Source organism: Scophthalmus maximus, chromosome 12 (genome assembly GCF_022379125.1).
Source record: "Scophthalmus maximus strain ysfricsl-2021 chromosome 12, ASM2237912v1, whole genome shotgun sequence".
Taxonomy (NCBI): domain Eukaryota; kingdom Metazoa; phylum Chordata; class Actinopteri; order Pleuronectiformes; family Scophthalmidae; genus Scophthalmus; species Scophthalmus maximus.
In genome coordinates this window covers 14,571,304-14,598,322 of record NC_061526.1, presented here as the reverse complement: position 1 = coordinate 14,598,322, position 27,019 = coordinate 14,571,304, and the positions used below count along the sequence as shown (strand labels likewise).

The 27,019-nt window shown below is 46.1% G+C and overlaps 1 protein-coding gene, 1 long non-coding RNA gene and 1 other non-coding gene across 9 annotated transcripts in view; all 3 read right to left on the bottom strand.

Moving 5' to 3' along the window:
- LOC124849336 overlaps positions 1-10,292 on the bottom strand; it is a 279,602-nt gene extending 269,310 nt beyond the window's left edge. For 2 of the 4 annotated variants that reach the window (XR_007031940.1, XR_007031938.1), the window contains exons 1-3: positions 10,234-10,292; positions 9,235-9,432; positions 1,441-1,545 (exon numbers count right to left, since the gene is read on the bottom strand). This is a non-coding gene — a long non-coding RNA (uncharacterized LOC124849336). Of the gene's footprint in view, positions 1-1,440; positions 1,546-2,288; positions 2,365-9,234; positions 9,436-10,233 lie in introns of all 4 variants that reach the window. The other 2 variants (XR_007031941.1, XR_007031939.1) reach the window with 2 other exon arrangements.
- Positions 10,293-12,842: 2,550 nt separating this feature from the next.
- brd1a (bromodomain containing 1a) lies at positions 12,843-26,569 on the bottom strand. Of its 4 annotated transcripts, none has more exons than XM_035646797.2 (13): positions 25,757-26,564; positions 23,064-24,483; positions 22,618-22,786; positions 22,006-22,137; positions 21,795-21,923; positions 20,387-20,699; positions 19,929-20,291; positions 17,717-18,328; positions 17,256-17,397; positions 17,026-17,159; positions 15,619-15,728; positions 14,936-15,090; positions 12,843-13,744 (listed from the first exon to the last, which is right to left on the bottom strand). In XM_035646797.2, the coding sequence occupies exons 2-13, from the start codon at positions 24,464-24,466 to the stop codon at positions 13,561-13,563; spliced, it is 3,846 nt and encodes a 1,281-aa protein (XP_035502690.2). In that variant the 5' UTR covers positions 24,467-24,483; positions 25,757-26,564; the 3' UTR covers positions 12,843-13,560. The 4 variants fall into 4 exon arrangements, with proteins under 4 accessions (XP_035502690.2, XP_035502712.2, XP_035502701.2 ...); XM_035646819.2 differs by having other exon boundaries at positions 22,630-22,786; XM_035646808.2 differs by lacking the exon at positions 25,757-26,564 and adding an exon at positions 24,721-25,695.
- Positions 20,943-21,015, bottom strand: trnak-cuu. The gene has a single exon. It is a non-coding gene; the product is annotated as a tRNA-Lys (tRNA).
- Positions 26,570-27,019: the final 450 nt, after the last annotated feature.

Sequence of the window (27,019 nt, the reverse complement as noted above, 5' to 3'; positions counted from 1 at the left end):
CACCAACACAGGGCTGACCGACCTGGCCCAGGCCAGTCGAAACTGGACTGGACTGAACCAGCCAACTTGGGAGGCACTGTGGGGGGGGGGGGGGGTAAAAGGACTAAATCAAAATGCTAATACAACAAGTTTAAAATTACTCACGAATGCCTGTGTTTTGGTCGGGAACACTTGTTGTCTTTCATTACCTAATAAGCCGCGAGCGGGCACCACTGGATACAGGAACGAGCATTTCAGGAGGCGATCTATAGTATTTAAAGAGTCAAAACTCTCTGGCTCCTCGTGGGATGCAAAAGAAAAATCAATATGGCATAAACAGAGTAACAAAATATTAAGGCCTGCTGAACGCAGAGAGGAGAACAGCATGTTGTTTTTTTTTCGTTTTTTCTAATTCAGAGAAAACCGAGGCATCTTTTGTTGAAATTGGACGACGCGGCTCAATAACCGAAACGGGGTCTCGCCATCAACGTAGCCCTCGGCGTTCCGAAACACATTTCTTCAGAGGCGACATATGTTGCGTGATGTGGCGCTAAATGCCATATTGTTATCGTTTGTGAGAAGCACCGAGGGAAAAAAATAAAAGTGTAGTCGTGATCACAAGTGGCAGAAATCACAAAATTACGAACAATAAAAGTGTCTCTGGCTGCGACGAGCTTCGCAGGTTTCCCACATTTTCCCAGCGCGGGGTTGCAGCGCTGTGGATGCTATGTTTGCCGGATATCAAAATCAACTGTGACAAAGTTTGCGATAATCGTGTTTTAAAAAACCAAAAGACATCAGAAAGCCAACACGATGTGACGAGAGTGGCGGAGATTTTTAGTCTAAAAGGCTTGAAGTGTTGCCTCTTCAGTCGCTCCGCAGCTGCTCCGCTCCGCGGCGTTCAAACGTCTGAGTCTTTAAACGCCACTAGGCACTTTGTGTAAGGAGAACCCTTTGACGGAGCAAAAAAACTAAATGCTCCGCTCAAATGTTTTGTGGGCGGGTGTGAACCGGTTGGAATCTTTACATGTTTCTCGAGCAAAATAAATACACAACACTCTTGCGCTGGCACAGACGTAATTTCCCAGCTTCCCACATATTTTTTTTAAAAGTCTGTCTCACCCTTTGGTGTTTGGGCCGCACTTTGCCTATTTATAAGCAAACATACAGCTTCCTTCCAAAAGCGATATATATCTTTCTTTAGCACAAGCTGTTTTCCCTTTTCTTTTTGGCATTATTTAATGACTTTGAGCAAAAGCTGCTGAAGAGGTCTGTACAGTAGATTCATGAAAGCAGTTTATAGAGATAGCAGCATGTTTTTTAAGGAAAAAAGGGGGTGGGTCGGGTCGGCGGATGTTGATTACGTGAGCTGTTTTTAGACATGAACTCTGGGAAACATCCCCAAAAATTGGGTTTGCCGTTATGATACGTCACGTGCGATGGGCGCAGCAGATGACTCACCGTATCCGACGAGTTCACAACAGCAGGAACATTTCACGCAGGGGGCAGGACACAGCGATGACTCCGCAGTGGATCTGCTCACATGGGCTCACTCGTAACATCTTCCTGAAATTTGACAAAAAAGGAACAGGGAGGAAAGGTTACGGAAAAAATGTCCGCAGCAACATTTGCGGACCTTTGGTGTTCTTCGCATACAGCCCCCCCATGACCAGTAACTCAAGCGTTCGCTGTTATGAACAGATGACCTGCACAAATATGAATTCGGAAAAAGTACTACTGGTTAATTGGAAATATATTTATCATCACACCAAAGCTTCTAAGCAAACAACAACAAGCTGGGAACTTTCAATCCCATGAACTGATTTTAAATCTGATTAGCCCAAACTAAAAGCGCTGCAGAGAAACAAGATGACCTGTCGCGACTTAAATAAACAATAATGATTGTAATACATTGTATTTGCATGGCAAAACAATGTATAAAGTGCTCAACAGAGCAAAACACAAAAGTGCACGCTAAAAACACGGAGATAAAATGAAATAAAATACAGGAAGGAATGATAAAAGACCTGGGGTTACATGTTACCAGCTCGTCCGGTTTGTACAGTGATCCTATCATAACTGGAAGTTCCCATAACTGGGAAGTTATCGTAAGTTATGATAGGAGTTTATCTTTCCTCTTTAACAAATGTGTGGATGTAATGAAATCATGGCAAAAGATAAATTGCGACCATCTCCGACTGATACTTCAAAGACGAGGATCCGAAAAACGATACAGAAAAGTCCATTGGGATGCGTCGCTAAATCAAATGGAAATCGCAGGCTGTGATCACAAATTTTTTTAAACTCACTCGGTGTGGCGGCTGTCCTTCAAATGAGCTGCCGGACATTAATATCTAATCCGGACAGGAACCCCCTCTGAGCCACCTAAGAAAAAACAGACAACCGGCTCATGCATACACATAAAACACTAGGAATCCTTAAGAGACCTTGGAGCCCAGAGTGTTATCATCCTTTGTGTGCAAAGTACTTGAAGTAGTTTAATCAACCTTAATTCATTATATGCAAGTATTTCTACTTAATGAGCTCTAAAGCCTCTACCTTTTTTCCTCCCTCCCCCTTAAGGAATCCATATTTCCACTAAAGACTTTTCATTAGCCGACCGTTCCAACGGCCTGGCCTTGCTTCCTTAAAGACTTCAATGGCCAAATGCAGCCCCCCCTGGCCGGATGATACTTTCCGCTTCCTGTGGGCCCGAGTGACGGGGAACTCGCCTCCAGCTTCTTATGTATTATACAGAGCAAGGTTGAGCCTGCAGGCGAGACTGCACGCACACGCACGCACACGCACACACACGCACACACACACACACACACACACACACACACACACACACTCAGGACCGGTATGCAGATGACATCACAGGCAGCATTAATAGGAAATACACCGCAGTAAATAAACTCCCATTAAAAAAAACTGACGTGTTTAATTCATCTGAGCTTTCCCCCCCCCCCCTTCTTCTTTTTGCTGCCTTATCGGCTCGCCTGCGTTTGTGTTTAACGGAGCGAGGGAGGGAGTCATTGGAGAGAGAGGGAGAGAGTCAGTGAAGGTAATTATACTCCATACACTTGTAATCTGGGGGGTCAGCCCGAGTCCCCTCCCCTTTGTTCTCCAATCAATAGCCTCGGAGGAGGAAGCAAGAGCGAGGAGGGAAGAGTCGGAGAAGGGAAAGTTGCTGGGTCCTTACACTCTGCATTAATCATTTAACGGCGCACTGAGTGCGGGCACTGTCCAAAACAAACAAACTAAGTAGTTGGGTGCAACAGGGAAATAACTGCCAGCGTTAACGGGACCCCACAGGAGGAACCGGGACTACATCCTGCAAGTGGATTTGTGGGAGGGGGGGGCACAATAAAAGAAAACAAAAATCGCTTAATCCGGCGGATCCGTGCAGTGACAGAAACAGCGGTGACTTTATTGTCGCTATCCAGCAAGAGAACTTAAGAGGGTTTTATTTGACAGGATAACAGCGGCCAGGTACAGTAATAAAAGAATAAAAAAAGAGGAGAAGAGGAAGAAGAAGCAGGGCAGGAAATAAAGTACATCACTTTACTCTTCTAACCTGCGAGACACCCACACACACACGTCCTTTATTTTTTTTAACGTTCTCCAAACACAGAGTGCTGCAATGCCCCCTGCATCTGCACCGGCAGCCACCCACAGAGGTTATATGGACTCGCAAAATAAAGGGCCCCTCGCTGTGTAAACCTCTATAACTAAAATACATACAACAGGCTCATTTTGTAATCGCCGTGGCCCAAACTGACCGGATTCGCAGTGAAGGGCCCCTGCGACTTTTTTTCTCTCGCCTAAATTGAGTGAATGAGGTGAACGCACAGCTTCCTATAGCATGTGTATGTGCAAAGACATCAACAAAACCAAACATATTTGAGTCACTATCAGCGACGGAAAACCTCCAAACAACTTAGATTTGTGGCAATCTGAATCAAATATTGTAATGATTTTCTGTTGATGTATCAATCGCCTTTTTTTTTTTGTTGCTCTAGTCTGTTTTAGGTATTAGATTAGAAAGGGTTCACTTACGTCCACTCTTGAAAAAATGGAATATAAAGGTTTGTGGCAGCAAAAGATAACACTGGGGCAAGTGTTGCCTGAGAAGACAAGTTCTGGGGAAAGAAAGCCCTTTCCACTCAGGTTAAAAGGATAAAATTAGTTTGTGGCTTAAATATGAAACTTCATTCAACTTCGGCTTGTGAAACGTGTTTCCACGTTCGTTCATTGACTGCGTACGTGGATGTCATGTGCTACAAGTGCTTAGATAATTGCGAGGGGGTAAAAAAAAGACGGAGCGTGGCTAATTCAGCCTGGCGTGCAAATGGTCGGTGATGGATCTAATAAAGCAAGAAAAAAAAAAAAAAAATGTAGTTTCAATTTGGTTCTCGGTTTGGAGAATGCTAATGTGGCAACTAGTGGTGAGCATCTTTTCCGATGCATTTGCATTTAAATAATGCAAGATCGCAGAGGACTCCTCGAGGGATTAATATTAAAACGGCCATGCATGTAAATTATTTTCAAAGCACTTGTAATGTGAAGGTCGGAATGTAAAGTACAGATTAAGACCAGCACATCATACATTTGTATGTTTGTGTGCGCGCGTATGTGTGAATGGATAAAAAAGGACACACATTCCTCCAAGTGGAGCCAAGGAGGGAAAGCCATTGTACCCTTCTCGGGCTGAAATAGGAATCTGTCCTCGGTCGAGCATTCGCTTCCTCTGCCTCGCAAACAGACCGAGATAAGGCCGGGGACGCTGTTTTCGGTAATGTCAGCCTTCAGCCGAGTTGGGTAAAAACCCGGATGGCAGGCGTTTTCGCCTGGCGATAAGGATGTTACTGCCACAGATCTGTGGTAGACAAGAGTCAGCTATCTAAAAAGCCGCGGGGGGGGGGGGGGGGGGAGGCTGCTCGGAGCGCGGTGAACTGACGCTTCACTTCTCAGACGTCTCAATGGCGCCGCGGCGCCGACGACAAGCTCGAGGTGTCCGTATTTGGTGTCAAAATAGTTAGTTCAGGCCCCCCCCCCCGTGCCGCCGTTGCTGACGGACGTTTGGCCTGTTACGCAACCATGGGCTCGCCACGCCGCCTCACCCACAGACCGGGCGGGTTGTGGTGCTTCCTGACAAGCCCCGCCACAAATCCGTGTTTTGTTTCATCTCATCAGGGCTTTGAAGCATGAGGCGCCGATGTGGGGGGGGGGGGGAGTGCCATTATTCAGCTAAATTCTGCAAGGGAAATTACAGCTCTGTGGCGGCAGGTGCATCTGCAGTGGGAAGGGAGGGGGGGCCCCTTCCCATCCTCAGGCATAAACAGCCACGCGAACCTGGACGCATATGCCTCAACACACCTGTGCAGGAGACACGTGTTCACACATCAGAACACGCTCGCGCGGTCACACCTGCTCTGATTCCAATCCTCCTTTCATGCGCACAAATCCCCCGCGACAACCCCCGACGTGAATGAGAAGAAAGAAAAAGGAAAACGAAAAACAAGCAGCAGAATCGCTCGGCGACACAGATCCCGGACACGATCGCACCACAACGCGGCGAAGGCCGGCCGACGGGAGCCGGCCCGGAAGAGGCCATTCTGTTTGTGTTTGTTCCACAGAGAAGAGCGGGGGGGAGGGGGGAATATCGGGTATTGGGGAGGGGTGAAGGGTAAATCTAACCTGGGCGGAGGGGGGGGGATTGGCAGAGCCCACAGGATCAAATCCAATTCTGCCGGGATACACGTTAAGCCCGTCAATCACAGCCGTGTCCTTGGAATGCGGCAGATCAGCGATGAGAGCGGCGGGCGGGATCTCTTTTTGTCCACGAGAGCCCCGGGATGAAGCCACTTAGAAACACATCTGCGCGGGGCGCATTCCGAAGAAAAAAGTATTTCTCAGCTGTAGTACATGAAGCCACACATTTTTAGGTCAACAACAACAACCGACAGAAAGGGTACATCTAATATCCTCGCTCGCCTGCTTGGTTTCTGGCCCCGGACTCTGGATTTTTTTTTTTGGCGGCCAATTCAAATAATGACATTTGGGAGTTAAGTCACACAACACGCACAAATCATTATAAAGAAGATCCCTCAGGTATTACAAAGACATGGAATCATAACTGAGATCAAATGATTTGTGGCAGTGAAGAAGACAGTACAATATATATGGGGCAACCCAATGCTCTTGTTAGATGCTGAATACTGTCAGCGGTCAGACGAGCTTTTCGAAAGCGGTGGTATGCTACTTAGGAAATAAACAGCGGTTCAGCATTTCAGTGCGGCGCTGCCTCATTTGTGCCTCCAGTAGAGCAGGATGCAAATGTCATTTTTGCACATACTGTATACAGACACATCCATAAACAATACATCTACGCACACATGGCCAACCTGTGGGCCAATGCACGTCCTCTGGGTCTTTAAATGTGGAAAGAAAAAGGGGGGAAATCACACGCTGTTTGGCCTCGCGGCTTGAGCTCGTCCGGGCTGCAGTGCGAGGGACAGTGAGCCTATTTGCTCTTTGTTCTGGACTTTTGCTAATTATCCCGACTACACAAGTAATTATCTTTCACATCAAAGGAGAGCTGCACTCTGAGTCCTGCTGATCCCCCCCACCACCACCACCCACACGCACGCACACACACACACACACACACACACACACACACACACACACACCGAGCATCACCGCGCTTCCGGAGCCAGCTTGAATCGTGGCATTAACGTATAATTAGACGATCGCCGTGGCTGCGTTTGATGGGGGGGGGGGCACGTGTGACGAGCAGCAGTCGGCGAAGGAGGAGTTTCCGGAGAGACGTTACACACAGGCGGACTTAACAGTACAGCTTTTAGATCTCAGGTGTTAAGCTGCAGCCTCGGTGAAAGCCGCCATAGTTTGTTACAGATTAGCCGTTAATAAATGACATCCTAAGGGACCGCTGATGAATTTATTTTTCCTCCTCCCCCCCCCCCCGCCTCCTCCCACCTACGGCTTCATCCGTGCAGAGCGGAGGTCTTTCATCTCATCCATCAGCGCGCTTTTTTGATCACAGTCCACTCTGATCAATGAATAATGTAGCTCCGGGGTCTGATTGCCGCCCTTAAAGCCCCGACTTAATGGCAGAGGGGCCTCGCGACTGTGTGAATATACATCACACACACACACACACACACACACACACACACACATATTTGTGTACATGGGCTTTAATTAACTTCATCTACTCCATTCGCCCGCCGTCCTCTGGGCTCCCAGTTTTTCCCGCAAAACAGACAACAATCAGGTCATCTGGCACCGGGGCGCGAATCCCTTCATTAACAATCTAACGCTAATCTCCGCAGAAACGAGTGACTGTGGAGAGAGCGAGGGAAATTTACATGAGGGCGCATTAAAATGCCTTTGAAGTCGTTTGTTTTTCTCACCTTGGAAACACACTATTTTCCACTTCTCTCCGCCGTGTGCGAGAAGTAAACGCACCCCATAAATATTTATCTACCTAGGGCCTGTGCTATTCTGGCCCAGTGTTTTTTGAACACGGCCACTGGAGATCGGGGGGCCTATCAGGGACCGGCCCGGGGAGGGGAGTCGTGAGGGATAATATGTTTGTGCATGTTCCAAGATGGAAAGTGGATGGGTTTGCGCGATGTTTAATGCAGGAGGATCGGGGCAGGGTTCAGAGTGTGTTTCCCCTTTTCGAGTCACCTCACACATTCACTCACACATTCACTCACACACACACACACAACACACACACACACACACACACACACACACACACACACACACACACACACACACACACACACACACACACACACACACACACACACACACACACACACACACACACACACACACACACACCTCCAAACTTTCAGCCACAAACACTGAGGAGTCTCAGGCGCATTTTTAAGAGTTTGCTTGCTTTTAGGGAACTCTTTTTTCCCACTCTCTCTCCCCATTTTTCGGTCTGAGAACCCGTATTTATCCCTTCGGCTCCACAGCTTCGCTGGTCGGTGTGTCAGAGTAAAACACTTTGTTTGATTGAAAGAACAACAACTTTATTCTAAGCCCTAGCGCCGGGCAGAATCTAGAGGAACTTCTTATGAAATGACGCACAAGACATATCCTCCATCTTTCAGTATGAATATTCAAAAGCATTTAAAATTTCATAATGAGCTAGATCACACCGCTGGTGCGCAAAATATATGCCGTACACGTCACAGACACAGAATGAAATGAACTTTGTCAACAATTCCGAGCTACTCCAGGGGGAATGCAGAAGGGCAAATATACCTTTAGGTCTGCAATTAATGATTATCTTCATTATTGATGAATCTACAGACAGGTCTTTCAATTGATCAAGTAACCGTTAAGCCCATGAAATGTTGAAATATATATTGAAAGAGTCCAAGGTGACGTTTCAAAAAGATATGCACTTTATAAAAGCTCATGTGACAACTATCTTTGCTTGAAAATGGACAGAAATAATTAATGGATGAGCGAAATATGTTTTTCTGTTATTTTTCTGATGACTGATAAGCCTCAGTGTCTCAAAAGCGTCCTAGACGACATCAAATGTGGCACATGAAAAGACCCAGCACCTCTACTACTTTCAGGAAAAACCAACCACAACGGCTCCGGTGCAAAAATGCCGACAAAAAAAAGAGAAAAACTGAGAAAAGAACCTTTTTTTCTTCTTCTTCTTCTTCTTCCTCTTTTTATACTCATCGCCAAAATCTTGAAGGCCGAGGAAACGTTATCGGGAATTAGTTTGCCAGCTCTGACACCGGTGTGAACGCCGGGCATTTTCTGGCTTGTCACAGCCTGACGTTGTGAGCATGAATATAGAATAAGTGCGTGTGCCCACGTTTACACCCATGTGCTTGCGCGGGTTCCATGTGTGTGTGTGTGTGTGTGTGCGCGTGTGTGTGCGCGTGTGTGTCTGTAAACAAGTAGAGGATTGTTTTTCCTTTCCTTTTACTTGTGTGTGTGAGGGTGACATTTCCTCCCTGAACCCCGGTGACACCTCTGTGCAGGGGGGGGCACACACGCACGCACGCACGCACGCACGCACGCACGCACGCACGCACGCACGCACGCACGCACGCACGCACACACACACACACACACACACACACACACACACACACACACACACACACACACACACACACACACACACACACACACACACACACACACACACACACACACACACACACACACACACACCTGAGCTCTGCAGGCTTCCACAACTTCAGAGGCCTCCACCAGGATGCCATCGCCGCAGCTCCACCACTCTAATGAGCCCCCGTCTCAACTCAGTCAAAGTCATCCGATGACACTGATGTGGGGAGATTGATATTCACGCTCCACTCGCCGTCCTCTCCACTTGACTGCCGTGTTTACCTCCCCACACAATTAGTATATCTGCTGAAGAAGACACACAGAGACAAGAGAGGAGAGAGGAGAGATGGGATGGCGTCAAGGGTGCGTGTGCATGTGTGTGTGTGTGTGTGTGTGTGTGTGTGTGTGTGTGTGCATGTGTGTGTGTGTGTGTGTGTGTGTGTGTCTGTGTGTGTGTGTGTGTGCGTGTGTGTGCGTCTCTGCCACTGCATTAGGCTGCAATTGTTTCTGAAGATGGGGGATGTCTTTCAGCGCGGCCTGAAGGTGGCCCTTCCACATCACGGGGCCATTACGAGCTCATTTAATCCGCATCAAACCTGATGCACCTCTTTCCGAGGTAGGCGGGCGGCCCGAAACCAAAACAAATGCATATCTCAACAGTTGTTTTTTCGCAGCCTTGATTTGCATCAGGGACGTGCCGGGCAGTTGAAACTCCACAAGTGTGACAGCAAACTTCTGCTTTAACACCTCTGCCCTTCTCTCTCTCTCTCTCTGTGTGTGTTAGTCAACTTTCAACGTGCACCATTAGAAATGCAAACAGACTCAAAGCACTCAAAGAGTTGGATAGTCTGATCATTCCTCCTCAGTGGAGGTGGGGACAAACAGAAAAATACAAACTAGACGCTCAGTGATTGGCACGATCAGACTTTGAGTTGTGGGGGGGGTGGAGGGGGGGGGGGCGCTACTGCGGCAGCCACGTCTGATTTAGCAGCAATCGACATTCCCACTCTCATCTGCGCATTTGAACGCACCCAGTGATGGAATAAAGGGTGTGTGTGTGTGTGTGTGTGTGTGTGTGTGTGCGCGCCGAAAGCTGACGCCTACCTGAGACGGAGGCAGGTGGTGGACTCAGGTGTACACCCGGGGGGAGGGGGGTCGGTGGGGGGCGGGGGGGTTGTTTGTAGACGACGTCCGGGCAAGACGGAAGTAGGTGCTTGTTTTGTTCTTGTCTGTTTTTCTCGAGTGGATCCACAGCGCCTCCCCGTGGACGTTTTCAAAAATGGCCGCCTCCTTCGTGTACAGTTGATGCCGAACTTGTGCAACAGGGAGTCTGGCTTTTTTAAAATTTTGTATTATTATTATTTATACTAGAGATATATGCTTTTTTTCCCTTCCTTTTACCAAGCTGAATCTATTCCACTCGTGTTCCTTTGATTTTCAGATGTCTGTGAGTTCTTATCTTTTTAATCACCTCACATATAGTTGAATTTCAATGCCCAGCGATGTGAAACTGTTATAATAATTGTTGGGATTCGCAAAATGAAAATTTGAAAAGCTAGCTTCACCTCAGGCCGCCACACCTGTAAAACAGTTTGCACGTTGATTCGCTGGTAATGTAAGATCTTTTTTTGCCAGATTAATATTTTTGTATTTGTCAAAGTTTATTAAGGAATTGACATTACAGTTTAAGTAATAATCCATATTCATCTATGTGTATGGTGTTCTGATCTTTTATTAAGATCAGGAACCGCATCACCTTGCATGTAAAATTATTGTTAAGATATGTGAGGTGATGTGCAGAGTGTTCAGTTGTCCTGCAGTTGAGACGGACATTAAAGGTAACACAAACTACATTCATTTATTATAGGTAAGAGTGGAAAAATAATAACTCAAACAGTAACAATAACCAGTCCCAGCAGCCAATTTTGACCTCAAGGTCAATTTACTTGTACACCACTTCCTTCACCTTTACCAAACTAAACGTTTGATGAGTTTTACTTGCTTTTTTTTAAATATATTTTTGGTGAAGAGCCAGTTATTATCCTGGCAGTATTGGATATATCTCCTGAAAGCAAACAAAAAAAGTAGCTTTGGCAAATGGAGAAAGAGAAAAACTGTAAAGATTTCATTAAAACATCTCCCGAGGCTGCATATAACATTTCCTAACTCGCAGAAGTATAAATCCCACCTCTCTGTTTACAAGCGATCGCGGAGGTTCATCTCCGCAGACGCGGCTTGAATTTTCTAATTTCAGAAAACGATATTCGAAAAATGCGCAGTGTGCCGCGGCCTGTAAAGATCATGTTTTCTCCGTGGGCTCTGCCACAGTTCATTAACTAACCCCCCTTTCTCTGCAGCCCCGGCATTATGGTAGCTGGCAACCTATAGGACACAATTTGCAGTTTAAGTGGACAATCATCAGCTGAGTAGATGAGCAGGGTGCGGTGCCATATGGCAAGTGGTAGGTTGAATTATTGCCTGCCCTCCGCCAACCATGAAGGACACGCAGTCCTTTTTAAAGTGGTGCTCAAGTCTCCCTCATAACCCAAAAACAAGACTCGGGAACATGGATACAATAACAAATTCAAATGTTGCCTTTTTTTGAGATTAACTTTCCAGTTACTCCGTTGTTTTGTGGACGCCTGAAACACTTGTCAACAAAGGGCACACATGAATAATTCATTACATTTTGAATGCTGTTCTATGTCGCTACGAGACTACAGGAAGAGTGAGGGAGAGGGAACGAGAGGTACATGTTCATATTTGTATGTTTATTTTTTGCTTTGCTACAAAAAAAACAGTCCCAGCAATATTCCATATGACCTGATAAAAAAAAAAAAAAATACTACAGTTAAGTACAAAATGAAATATACCAAAACTATCCAATGCTACCCAGAAAAAAAACAGAGGCGATAGTATAAAAAAATGAAAGGTCTTTTCAGTCTACAGCTACAAAAAAGGAAGTTTAGAAAAAGGTTACTTAAAAAGGAAGGCAATTATCCACCACAAAATGTGCCACTTTACCACAATCAGATTTCAGGTCTTTGTTCATGGATATAAAGTGATGCAAATACTTTACAACAAGTTAACGCAGGCCCGTCTCCCTGCGACTACAGCAAAACCAGGTAACAGTCAAATTTTTTTTTGGGGGGGGCAACAACAATTTCACACTTCACACAGAAAAGAATCAGCAAAAAAAAAAAAAAATCTGGGTAGCAACATTTTTGGTTTTTGAGAACAATATACGTTCTGTGTCCACGACATCACACTGCCTGCATGAGCTTCAGAGACTTACATACCATGTGTGTTCAAATTATATAAATATATATATATATATGAACAGAAATGTACTAAAACTAATTTCATACAAGAAAAAAGGATTAATGCCAAATGGAAGCTTATGATTTTAAACTTCAATAACTTAAAAAAAATTAAAGAAAAAGAGTTTAAAAAAGGGAATACTTTCATACTTTTTCAGGAACACGAGCCCTAATCTCCTCGATACAAAAGGCGCTTTGCACGTTTTTATGCTTCTCGATCACACGGCACTGGTAAAAACAGCACTTCACACGTCAGTGCCAAGAAGGAATCAAGTATAAATACTAAGAAAAAAGCTTGTGTACAGTACCCATTTATATCCAAACTACAAAATAAGTTAGTGTCAGGCAACTGTACAGATTATTTACAGTTTAAATACAAAGGAAGATATTTGTAAAAAAAAAAAAAAAAAAAGGGGGGGGAGATGACTTCAGTATGTAAATGTGACCTTGACATAAACATCTGCTTTGGCTACAGCTGATTCAACACAACTGAGAAGCCTTCACGTAGGCAAGAAATGTACTTTTTTTTTCCAAAAATAAAATCAGCTTTAGCTGGTTTACCAGCTACAAGATGCTTAGTTTTTGACAGAAATGAAGATTTGGGAACTGCCAAAAATAACGGAGCGAGGTGAACATCAGCCGAAATGCAACAACTTTTTAACACCAGTCTTTCCAGCTCGGCCTGATTCCCCCGGACACATTCGGTCCGGTTACCAACAAATGTACAGAATCAATCACCAAAGGTTTTTTCCCCCCCGAAGTGATGAATCAAAACGACAGCCTTGATTCATGGAGTTGAAGGTGGGAGTGAGGGAGGAAGGAAAAAAGAAAGAAAAAAAAGGAGAACAGTCTCTAAGCACAGTTACAAGCCTGGAGGTGGAGAGGACACATAGACACATTCATTTCAGCAGCAGCAGCCGTATCCCATCGGCACATGGTAGGAGGAGGAGTGTGTTTTGCGAGTAGGAATGGATGAGGAAGCGGACACCACCCATTACAGCATGTGCCCAGTAAACATTGGAGTCTCCTGCTAGAGACGGGAGAGAAGAGGCGGGGGGGGTGTATTTGGTACAGGAGAGGTACAAGTTTTGCACGCAAGGCGGCGGCGGCGTCAGTCCACGTCGCTGAGGTCGCTGACGGGCTCGTCCTGCACGATGCTCCGGTGGTTCATGGCGCGGCTGAAGGCGACCTGGACGGCCTTGCGAACGCTGGACGTGCGTCCCTCCATCATTTTGATCTTGTCTATGGTCTTGTCCATCCCCAGGGGAACCATCTTGGATCTAGGAAGCCACTGCCTGGAGGAGAACAAGCACCGGACGTTTACGCCATCTGAGCAGCGTTCCCAGTCATTTCAAAAGGACACAGATTATTCTAGTTTATTCTCCTCGTTCAGATTTATTATTTCATGTTATATGTTTTTAAATAGCAACAATACACCTGAGAACCATATAAGGTGAATTGTTGAATTGTATTTCATTAGATATGGAGCCCTGCGTGTAAGATTAACTTCTCGTTCGTGCTCAATTTAAATAAGTAATTTAATATATATATATATATATATATATGCACAGAAAAGAAGATCACAGGTTCTTCCAGGAATTTTGTGTCAAATTGAGAAAATGTTTGATGAGAATACTCAGTAAATACGACAAGACAAACTCCTGGTATTCAACCATGAAAGTAGCAGGAGTAACGCTCTTACTATTCCTGCTGTCAATGTTTCACTTGAGTCATCGGCAGAGAGACTGCCAGTGAATCAGATGGAGGAGCGAGTGGGTTTTAACTGTAGAAATATTAACTGAGGATGTGGGGAGGAGGGGGGGGGATCAAAGTGGTATCAGGATTAAAACTAAATTACTCTGTGTACATATGATTGAGCTACTAAGCTCCTTTCTCTTTGCTCATACTTAATTCTAAAAAGCATTGTACCACTCTGACCCGTCTGGGTCTCCATTTGTAACACTGCACAAACACACTGGAGTACACTATGACAGAAGCAACACAAGCACACAGTGAAGAATCTAAGGTTTCTGCAGGTAGGTTGTTTTTTACGGGGAAACAGGAGAACATTCAACTGTAACAGCAGCAAAAGAGGGACAAAAGAAAAAGATTAAAATGTTTATCTGGTGCAAGGAGCAAAATGTGTTATTTTAACTCCTGCTTGTTATTTAAAATTATATTCTGAACAAAACCTTTGTGGTCACTAATCGGTGAAATATTCTTTTATAGCAGTACATAAAAAGGTGTGTGTGTGATTTGCTACCAGTCTGACAGAAAGGCTTGCACCTCCAATTTACATGCCGATTGAAGTCCAGGTGAAAATTTTTGAAAACGCCTCCTGAAGCGAGAGCCATCCGTTGCCTCTTGACAACTGACGTCGCGCAGCCGGCGGAGAATAATGATCCGCTGACGGACGGGTTGATAGGTTTACCCTTGCACAGACCTGCAGCGGTGTGTGCGTGTATGAGAGAGAGAGCGACACTCACCAGCTGCGCTTGTTGTCGAAGAAGAGGACGAGGTAGAGTTTCTCTTCGGCTTTGTACTGCATCTGCTCCCCGATGCGGAGCACGTCCATGGGGGGCATGGGGATGGACACCCCGTTGTGCTGGCAGCCCACACGTGGCATGTGGGGGTCGATGATCTGCACACGGCGGGGGGGGGGGGGGGGGGGGGTCAAGAGGGGAGTCACACACACATATATGCTCATGAATGCAAACCTCGTGGCTACATACACTCATAGACAGAATCAATCGCGCATAAAGTAAAGATGACGATACTGTTGAAACACACGCACACACACACACACACACACACACACACACACACACACACACACACACACACACACACACACACACACACACACACACACACACACACACACACACACACACACACACACACACACACACACACACACACACACACACACACACACACACACAATTGCATGCACACTAGCAGCTTGTGACAGTTAGATTCTCTTCCTCATTTGTCCTTTAACGCTAAGGTCAAATCAAACTGGTTAACAGTGAAAGGCTGCCACCTAGAGGACAAAACTGAACATTTCGAGTTGGGCCACTTCACACCTGAAAGAACAGCTGTTGTCCTGTGAGACAAGCGAGTACACAGACTTTAATTTTTCATGCTCTCTCCCACAAAAACTCACCAAGGCTGGGTAGGAAGGGTATCCACTACATTTGGCCCAAACTAGCTTTAAGGGTTCCAATGCAACTGTCGCGGCACTAGCGGGCATCCAGATATTGCTGTTGCCAACCTCTATGGAAGCGGGGAACAACACACCAGACAAGTTATGTGTGGGTTTGCACACACACAGAAACACATTTCAGAAGCCATGCTTTTAAAAGCGCAGGTGCACACGGACCTCGGCGCGACCCCCTCGGTGACGGACAGATATTGAAATTTAACCGGGCCACTTGAGCTGTTTAATCGGCCAAAATGTGAACGTTCGATGAGGTCTCCAGTCCCCAGCTGCTGACTGTTTTTTATGTGCCACCGTGGCAGGCAGAGCGCAGAGAGACTCGCCGGTCACTTGCCAACAAGTAGCAAGAACTTGGCCGGTGGCTGCGGTTCATTTTTCCAGGCTGCGGTTCATTTTTCCAGCCCTGTGTGTGTGTGTGTGTGTGTGTGTGTGTGTGTGTGTGTGTGTGTGTGTGTGTGTGTGTGTGTGTGTGTGTGTGTGTGTGTGTGTGTGTGTGGAAACCAGGTGTCCGCAGGGGTTCTATCAAATTAAAACGCTTAGAGGTTTAAATGATATTGAAGCTATCTCCAGTTAAACAGTGAGAAGAGCTGTGCTCCTTTTAATAATTTACGTGATATAATTTGAGGCATTTTAACAATTACAGGAGCTGTTGACACGCGTCTCGTACAGGCCACATGAGAAACTGGACGTGACTTCAACAGTCTTAAATAAACGTGGTGTTTTAATTCATTGATGATTTTTTTGGGACATTTTATATTAGATTAAATGATACATTAATTTGTCTCTACAATGTCAGAAGTGAAAGAAGCCTATTAGAATTTTCCACCGACCAATTTTGCTTAAGTACGACTAACACATTAATCATACTCTCAGTTTTATCTGTAAAAAATATTCCAGCCTTGTTTCCTTTTCATCCATTAATCGACTTATGATTGTATCTTGTCTTATCACGTTGAGATCAGTGTGTATTTTATTGCTTAAACACAATGAGAAACAACAGGATGTGACTAGTGTCCTTGTTTACCCTTAAGTCTCATTTCTTAATAAGCGCATTTAAGTAAAACGTGTTTATTATTGGAGCCGATGTAGAAAATGTTTTGGCTAATGACATTTGACTATTTTGCCCTTGACTGACATTATTATTCACGAACATTGAACTCAGTGGAAGACAGCATTTCATATGATTGATTAAATGGAAATATTTGACTGGAGATTTGTTATAAATGCTCTAAATTTACATTTACTATATTTAGTTATATTCATTATATTTGATAAAATACGTCCGTATACAAAATGTTGACATTTACCCTCACTCCACGTGCATGTGGGTTGTTTGTCGAGCGGCCAACTCACCAGCAGCGATCCGCGCTGCCTTTGCAAAGTTCCCAGTTTCGATGCAGGCGATCAACTCGCTCTTATCGTCCACAGTGTTTCTCCGGACCAGGGCAGGCTTCCCCTTCCCGCATTTCGGAAGACTGAGAATAGTGCTGGAAGTGGGACGGAAGACGAACACAGAGTTTAGAAACTGATTGAAGGCTTGAACGTGGAGTCTCTTTCTCCGGGACAAAATGCTGGTGGATTACCTGGTGCTCCCCGGAAGGCTGCTACACGAGGAGATGGAGGACTCAGAGGCACAGCGTCTCCGTGGCTCCACCGATCGGCTGGTTCTGCTGGGTTCTTCGAGCTCCTTCTCCTCCTCCACCTCAAGAAATCCGCTCGACAGACCTGAGAGAGAACACAAACGGCGTGAAATTCACAGCCAATGACAAAACTAGAATTCTGCTGAATCTGAGCCACCCCTGTCAAATATCTGTGTCAGCACACAGGTTCTAATCCGAGTTTAGCAAAAAGATATAAAAGAGTGTGTTTGGATTTCCCGTTTCGGCAGTTGGCAAAAAAGCTAAATATACTGCTCTAATAATTTAATCTGTCATTTAATGTTTGAAGAATTACTTTTTTCTCACAAACTGGAACTCAGAAAATGTTAAGTCGTGCAGAAAATTGTGAAAATGTAAGGCATCGACATCGAATGACCAGTTCTTACCAGTGTCAAGTCGTTTCACAGGAGACTCTCCCTCCTCTTCATGGTCCCCCTCACCTCCCCTCTCACCCCCCTCCTCCTCCTCCTCCTCCTCGCTATCCCCGCTACCACTGCGCTTCCTCTTCTTGCCGTGGAGCAGCGTCTCCAGCCGGGGTATGACCACCGACAGGAAGGATTTGGAACCCAGCTGATCGTCATCGTCGTCTTCCTCTCCCTCCTCCCTGCCTTCTTTTCTGTCGACGCCGACGACCCCCTCGTCTCCGCCTCTCTGGTCCTTGTGGGGACTGGTGGTCTTCGACTTACGGAAAAGCACTGCGGTCCGGCGGCTGACCGTGCCCGTGGGCTCGGCCAGAGTGGATGTGGCCACCACGCTCACGTCTCCGTCCAGCAGAGAGCTCTGCAGGCCGTCGCGCAAGTGGCCGTTGAGGCGCGCCGCCGACGAGAGCAGGTCCGGGATTTCCCCGTCGAACTTGACCCGCTTGCCGTGAGTCTGGTCGTCGCGATCCGGGGCAGCATCGATCGGCTTGAGGGTGGGGGGCTCGGGATCCATGTCGAGGTGGATGAGGGGCGGGATGGAGTCCGAGGGCTCAAGTTTGGGAGGAAGACACTTGTCTCCTGTGGAGGTGGGAGACGAGAAAACAAACGCTTTATGGAATAATAATAATTTTGACGATGGAGTCTGAATTAATCATTTTAACTACCAAGTACAACACACATTATTCAGGTCATGACACAAAGGCTGTTTTTATAGTTGTTGCTTATTATAAACCAGTTAGTTTATCTTTGTTTTGTGTTTTTAGGCAAAGTGCTGCCGAGATTTATTTACTTTTTAATCTAATACATATTTCATGATAAAGTATGAGCTATGCAGAAAAACAACTGAAATATTTTGGAAGAAAGCAGAAAGATATTCATAAAGGGGGAAAAAATATATAACAAAGGTCCATAAAAGACATTTAAAGACCAGACTGCCGAATGTTACACGCAACAGTGATGTGCTGCAACATCCACGTTGTCCTTGTGTTTGCAGAAATACTGACGCTGCATTAAATCATATGGCTTTTGGCTTTGTCATATAAGTAAAACTACGGGCGGAGGCACTTTTATGAATAACAAATGAGAGCAAAATGACTTTTCCTCCCACAAGCTCATTCTAATGCTGTCTTCAGCTGACTTAATGTGACTCAGCCAGGGGTGAGGATGTGTGTTTGTGTGCCTGTGTGTCCAGTTCCACAAGGATGCACAAGAATGTTGTGTGGATTCACACCTGTTCCCTGCTGCCAGAGCAGAACTCTCACCTCCGTGTAAACCTCAAGTTTCTGCGATTTGTGAAGGAAAAGCTTCACAAGCGGTTTTAAGCTTTACTGGGCCTCTTGAACGATCTATAGTTCAGAAGTTTTTAATCGCCCTTCATATAGATCCATGCCATTGATCTACGAGGAGTCGTCTCATATGGGGTTTTTAATTTTAATCTTCCACTGACTTTACAACCCTTCTACCACTTTAAGCTTTTTCTTAGCAAAAAATAAAACCGTGGTGACTGTTAAAACTATATATTTTTTTTCTTTCTTGTGGTTACAGCCTAGTAAATAATGAATAATGAGTAGTCAGGACACAAACCCTGCAGGTTTTATGACGTAAATGATGTTTGTTTGACCCATTCTGTGCCAATTAGGATGTGATTTCTAATCTTAAGTGTGCGCGCTGCTCTGTGAAAAATCCTATTCAACTTTAACAAAACGATATTACCCCTGATAATCCCTTTCTCATTCAATTGGGTTTATCAGTTTATTACATAATTAAGGTCGATTCCACTCTCTTGATTCCAGTTTAAGGACATTTTGTATAATTATTTTTTTAGCACAACTCCCCAAAGCAACAAACAGAAGCTTTCTCCCATACAACAGGGTTAGGGTTTAAAATAATTAAACTTTGTAGTAGTCTGATAATCAGACTTAATCCCTGTTTCATTATTTTCAAATAGCTACACGTGTGTGAGAGATATGGACAGCTTATCAGAGGCTGGAACCAGTGTTATAGCACCGAGAGCAACAAAGACGATGTGTAGTCATACACACTTGAACACAGTGATGTCATGTGACTGATTTGCTCTGCGAGGTCGGGTCTGGGGTAGGGGGCTAATCTCTGACATGCATTTTGGGATATTGAGGGGCATGTGATTTTCTTTTTAGAATCAGAAGCTGGATCCACCTACCCTCGTCGTCGTAAAAATGTCCATTGGGCTTCGGTCTCTCTTCGTTGGGTTTGCCCACCTCTGGGTGTGGGGGAGCCGATGAATATGAGGATGATGTAGGAGGAGTTGTGGAGGAAGAGCAGTGGTGGTGGTGGTTGTGGTGGTGGTGGTGGTGGTGGTGGTGGTGGTGGTGGGAGGGCAGGACTCGTTTTAGGCTCATTTCGTTGCGGACGTCGTTGATGGTCTTTTTGAGGAGCTTGACGCGCTTGCTGCGAGAGGGGCTGGACTTCATGGCACAGGTCAGGTCAAACTTCTCCAGAAGCAGCTGCAGTTGCTTGTCCAAAGACAGATGCTCTCGGTTGGCTGGTGCAAGTAGGCGGTCCACTGAGGAAAAGAAACACATTTAATGAATACCGCCAATGACCTGACACATAACGAAAGCATCACAGTGACAGGTGTCTTTTTGCGGCTGCCCTCACCATCCTCCCAGGAAAACGACGGCGGCGATTTCATCTCCGGAGCCTCGGCGAGGTGCGTGCCGCTCTCCGCGTCAAAGCCGATTTTCTCCACGTCCCGCCAGGCCTTTCTGAGCAGGGCCCCGCCCTGATCCCGGAGGCGGACGGCCGCCCGGTAGAAATAGGAGTCCTTTGAGTTGTACTTCATGCAATTGTCAACGATGAGGTGGAAGTCGTTCTCAAACTGCTCGAGGTTGTTGTAGCTCTGCGTGTCAATGCGCTGGCACATGGTGAAGAAGTCCATCGGATGCTTGATGTGGTCGAGGTAGTCGGGCACCTGCAGTAAACAGCAGATATGAGTAATTCATTTTTTTATTACGTAAACCATTTTTTGGAGACATTGTACCTGCTTTGCATTGCATCTTTACCCACCATTCTTCACCAGACTTGACATTTCTCTGTTGTTGCATGTTTTCAGTGCAACCGATCAGGATCATTAACAACAAATCTTTTTTTTTTCACGGAAAAGCTATGAATATTCTAGCAATGACATAATGAAACTGAGAGGCAAAAAAAGCTGCGCCCAACGTGGGGCTCGAACCCACGACCCTGAGATTAAGAGTCTCATGCTCTACCGACTGAGCTAGCCGGGCTTGACGTGTCTGCCATCTGCCGGCAGATCTTCATCTCAGGTTACACATTCCGTTGCTCAACAACGTATACACGTGGAGGGGGGGAGTGTACTAAAGACCCGAGTCACTATGTTATGATCTTGTTGTGTGGAGCAAGCAGTGATAATCTCTGTAATGTGTTTGAGTGCAACTTTGTGATGCGAGTGTAACTTTTGATAGACTCAGGGGCGAACAAAGTTCCCTTTTTTTTTTTTAAGTGGAAAACTTTTGAAGTCAGCTCGGTTCGTCTCAGTACGAAGAGATTAGAGAAGCTCAGACGAGTGATGCCACTGCCTTTTCTGTATTATGAGGTAAAACACAAAGAAATGTTTGTGTGACATATAGAAATATGCATCATAACTGATGCCATTATTCCAAAATTTCTGTTGCAATTTTTTCGTGGTCAGGCAGAAAAATGTGTTAAACTGTATTGCTGTTAGTGGGATTTAATCCTAGATATAGCACAGCAGCTAAATGCAAAGGGCTTAAATGTGATACAGCAACAACAGTTTTGCTTATCAAACAGAAAGTCCATGTCCATGTACTCACCTTAAGCCAGACTGTACACCGCATCAACGCAAAAAAAAAAGCCTTTGATAAATCAACCAACTTAAGAAAAAACATAAATATCCCTCATCGTTCTTAACAATGAATCAGATCCTTTTTTTTGCTATATATGTAAACATTTCTATTCTTGCATTTGAAAATGGTAAAAGTCTGGTAGGGAAAAATGGTCAAAGACTTTGTGTGGCCATGTTCACCTCGTTGACATCGACTGGCTGGGCGAAGATCCTGGCCTGGTCTTTTGCCTGAAGCTGGTCCAACAGCGCTCGGAGCAGAATGCTGAAGGGAGTGAGCTGCATCTCCAGGAGAGTCTCCTGCAGCTTGATCTACAGCACAGCACAAAAGGGGAAAAACCTAAGATTTTTTCTCTCATTTGGCAGATTGTCAGCGGCTGATGGTAATGTTTACCTCTTCCCTCTTGAGCTTCTCCCTCTTGCGGATTAGCTCCAGCAGCAACCGGGCCCGCTCCAGGTCATGTCGGAGGCGGTGCCATTCCTTCAGCTGGTCCTTCAGTGCCCTGCTCTCCTCCTCGCTCTGCCTCTGGAGAAGACGGTAAGATAGAAAGACATACATTAAAGAATAGAACAGAAAAATGCAAAATGTACATGTCTCTTGGCGAACAATTTTTTTCCACACAGTGAGCTCCTCTGTCACTTTGTGGTCCACAGATTGTTATCAGCCGTAATGCGTTTTAGTTCCGCATAGGTTTAACAAACTGTGTGAGGATGGTGGCTGTAACAATAATCATAAAATAAGGGAAAAGAACACGCACGTCCAGTAAAAAAAAATATTCTTGATGGGTGCTGGATCAACAAAAAGAAAATAAATCAACAAGCAGAAAATAAACGTCACAACGCCAAATAACATCCTTTAATCTCTCTCTCTCTAAATTGTTTAGGTGTGCTAATCTTCTCTTTTCAAACTTTGTACGAATAATTGTAAAACAAGATCTACAACTACTAGTAATTTGGTAAAAAAAAAATCAAAGTGAAGACTGAAAGTCTCCTGTGGTTGACTGACAGATGAACAAACCGGTTGAGCATTCTTCTGAGAATGCAGGCTTGTCTGGAGGCGTCTGAGGAGAGGCAGGCCATTTCTGGATTGTCTCTTCAGCGTCCAGTAGTTTAGGACCAGCTCCACGAAGGCTTTCTTCTTCTGGACCGACACCTGGTTCATAATGGTTTGTAACCTAGAGGGGCCACAAAGACGACATTAGCTGCTTGCAGTGTTTTACCTGTGATTTTTTAAAAACAGTTAGTCGATTAGCTTTGGTGGGTTGTTTGTCAGAGTGACATCAAACTTAACAGCCACAATAGGATGAATTCAAGGAATTTACTGGGGAAGGTAAATATTACAGAGTGTCATGTGGTCAAAGGCTGAAACAACAAGCGTCAGAAAGACAGATTATAGGTGTAACTGCATATGTTAACCAAACGCTACAAAAATTTGTCAACCCGTGTGTGTACCTGTGAGCTGGAAACGTAGGTACAGTAGCAGGGGTCGCAGCTTCACTCTCGACTTCAGGCTCAATCTTCTTGCTCTTACTCTTTTTCTTCTGCTTTCCTTTCGAATGTCCTTTACCCGCGGCTCTCCCTTTGTCCATTTTCTTACATATTCCATTTTTGGGTTTGGCATCGTCATAGATTGTGAGAGGCCTCCTCACGCAGCCATTGGGCGTGTGGGCTCCGCAGTAGGCCGTTTTCTTCACGGAGAAAGTCGGCTCGCCCGTCTCCGTCACGTCCTTGATGGGTTCCATCTTCATGAAGAGGCCGGCCTTTTGGGCGCAGCTGACATGGAAGGCGGTGTAACAGTTGGCTTTGTGGCACTGGATGCACGCGCCGACTCCTTTTTCCTTGCAGAGGTAGCAGGTGAGCTTCCAGCGGGCCGGGGGGATGTGGCTGATGCCGTCGATGGGCTCGATGAAGGTGGTGTTGGAGAAGCCCACCTCGGGGACCCACAGCGCGCACACCACGTGGCCCCAGCGGCCATCGTCCGTCTTTTTCACCGCCCCGCCCCTGTTGGGACAGAGGATACAGCCGGCGGCCTGAGTGGGCGCCTGGAGGCAGTGTCGGCACAGCCACTGGCCCTCTGGGATGTAGGGCACGCCGTAGCATTCCTGGTGCACAGCGACGTTGCACATATCGCAAAACAAAATGGCGTTGCTGTTGTGACACTCGCCGTCCATGCAGATGCAACACACGGCGTCCTCGTCGATGGCGGCTTGCTTCTCGCTGCCTTGATCCAGGCTCTCGAGGTACAACTCTTTCTCAAAACGGTCGACGAGGAACTCAAAAACGTTGTAGGAGACCTGACTGACCCCTTCGCTTCGCCGTTTTTCATTGACCAAATCTAGCCAGGCATAGTCTTCCTCGTCCATGTCATATTCCGTTTCCTCGTCTAGCTCTTCTTCGGTTTTCTCTGTGTATTTATAAAACGCAGATTGACGCTTAGGAACTGCTGGAAGGTTATATTCCACTGTACGGAACTTCGGCTCTGGAAGCTTTGGGCCGGGGTTACCGCCCACCTGGTGCCCGGCCCCTTCTCCTTGGCCCGTGATGCCCAGCGCAGCGTTTCTCTTCTCCTGGTTGTTTTTTAGTCTCACTGACTTCAGGCGCACCTGCTGCTGTGGCTTCTCTGCGTTCTCTTTGTTGCTGGTGCACTCCATCATCTCTTGCGCCATGGGGTCGTCGTCGGAGATCACGTCCAGCGTGTCATATATGCTGAGACGATGGAGGCGGCCGTCAAGCTCGAACTCTACCAGGCGTTGCGCCTGGGCGTACGTCAAGATCTGCTTGTTGGGGGAAGGCTTGATCGGAGACGGCGGCCTCTGCGGCACCGCAACCCGGTGCTGCCGAGCTTTCTTCTTCATCCTGACGCCCCGTGTTGCTGTGGAAACAGAGAGTGGAGGGGACACAGTTGAGCTATTATCAGAGAACTCCGGAAAATGTCAGGACAGAATACTGCAGGAGATTTTCCGAGTAAGACAGGGTTCACACCAACAGGAAAATCTCAGAAACATTCTGTGGCGTCTGGGTAGAGGATGCAGGAGGCAGGACATGACATGATAATTCAGCCGCGGAAAGCAGTGTTTGACTTTACAGTCATCACATTCCTGAGATTTACCTGCTGTACTGTCACATTGTTTTGAAATTGAACCAGGGGGCTGGCGGGAAAAGCTCCGGACAATTTTGCATTCTCGCACAAAAGTTCAGGAAATTTTCTTCGGTGCATGTCTGAAATCATCTGTAGAGATCGGCATACGTGTAACTCATCAGCGTAGACAAAGTTAAACCAGGGGAAGGCGCATTTAATTGGGGTAGCCGACTTTCATGGGTCAGGAAGATCAAAAGGCCATGCTAATATACTGGTTATGATAAAAATTACAGTGACAAAATATTCTGACGGCAGTGCAACTGCATAGTTTTTTTCTTATCTACAGCATGATGTAAGAATATGTACATAATGCATAACATTTAGATAAGATTGCATCCAGGATACCTACTTGCTGTAGTATATAGTGATCCTGCTTAACACTAAGAAATATGCCATTGCACTTAAAAGCAAAAGACAACCACATAGCACAAGTTAAACATTGAGTGATTTGCATGCATTATACGTCAATGACCAGCTGCTCGAGAGAAAGGAAAAGGGGAAAAGGTGCAGCTGCCTCGAAACACAGCGGGCATCCGTGTTGTGAGCTGTGGAGTTTGCGGCGAGCTCCACAACACACTCGTGTTGTATCTGTGAGCTGGGGGCATTTCACTGCGGGTGGGAGGCGGCCAGGCCGGGGGTTTTCGAATGTGTCCGCTCGGGAGTGCAGCACTCGCCCGTTTTTGGTGTGTTTTTTGGTGCGGAGGTGCACATTTCACGCCTCAACAAGTCCAAAAGTGGCCAAATTGCTGACAATAACAGTAGCCAGCTAGCTAGCCGGCTAACTAGCTAGCCGGCTAACTAGCCAGAAGGGAGCTAGCCTCCGCGCAAACTAGGGGGCAAATGGCGTCAAACAAAACAAGAGCTCGGCGTCGGTTGATTCGCGTCCCGTGTGTCACATTTAAACATCGCCGTTTTGCAGGGGCAACCCTCCCTCCTCTCGCAAGAAAAAAAAATTAAAAATATTAATAATAATTTTAAAAAAAATAATAATACCCAAAGCACGTACCTCGGATGCACGAGCAGTTTAGCTAGCCGAATGGGAGACGGCAGCTAGCCCGCAGCCTCTCAGAGCGGAGGCGACGCGGCCTGCTAAGTGGCTCCAAGTCCGCACACGGTGTTCTCATCCAACGGGCGCTACCGGGGGTCTTCTCCGTCCTTAGTGGACGCGCAAGGGGCCTCGGGGGCGCCTGCGAATTGTCGCCGGGGGGTTCTACGGAGAGCACACGGCGCACTGCTTTGCGGACCATTCATGGGCTGGAGTCGCTAGCCGCAGTCGACCGAGTAGCAGCAGCAGCGGCGGCGGCAGCAGCAGCGGCGGCGGCTCCGCGGACGGCTCATCCCCCAACACAACAATGCGTTTCACCAGACAACTCCCACCCGCACGCACCCCACTCTACGCGTGACGCTGGAGGTCATGTTAGTGGTGACTCGCAGATCTCGCACAATGGCCCATCTGTCACACGATCGGGGCGTCGGAGAGGAGGGAGAAGAAAAAAAAAAGAAGAAGCACCACAGCTCTGATCGGGGCCAGTAATACTGTCCCGGGCACATCTGAGACCCCTCTGTCGTGTTCTCAACTCTCTGCTTCACGTCAGTTGGGTTTCAAGCTAGCGTGTGTTTTCCGCACTTTCTCCGCCTCAATACAAAGGGCAGTCCGGACTCAAGAAGAAGAAGAAGAACAACAACAAAACACTGCCCTGCCCTGCCCCGCCCGGGAAACCGGTCCGCCCCGGGCCCTGGGGGTCAAAACACCCCCGTCGCTTTTAGAGCAATAATAACCTAAATGCAATAAAATCATATCAATATGTGTTGCAGCGTGTCCTTATTTAAAACAATAAAATAAAACAGTTGCGCCGGAATGGCCGTGAACGCAACACACGGGAGCACTTATTTATTCATAATAATGTTGAAGTAGCGTCTCGATTTATTTGGACGTGTAGTCGCTCTTCTTTTTTTGGAGCTTCTTTGAAAAGCCTGAAAGTTGAAATAAATGTGTTTCGACTAACATGCAAACCAATAATAATTTTTCATATTTGTAAGAATTGCCTATATCAGAGTATGTATTATTGTTATCATCATCATTAGTAGTAGTGATGATAACTAATAATATTACAATTAATTTATGTAGCACATGATGTAGACTGTGGTAATAATGCAACTTTTGGAACCATCTACGGCACTGAGCCCATACATTGACAATTGATTTACAAGTATAATATCTTCAAAAATAAATTCAATAAAACAAAATGGAATAAGATAGACATAGGAT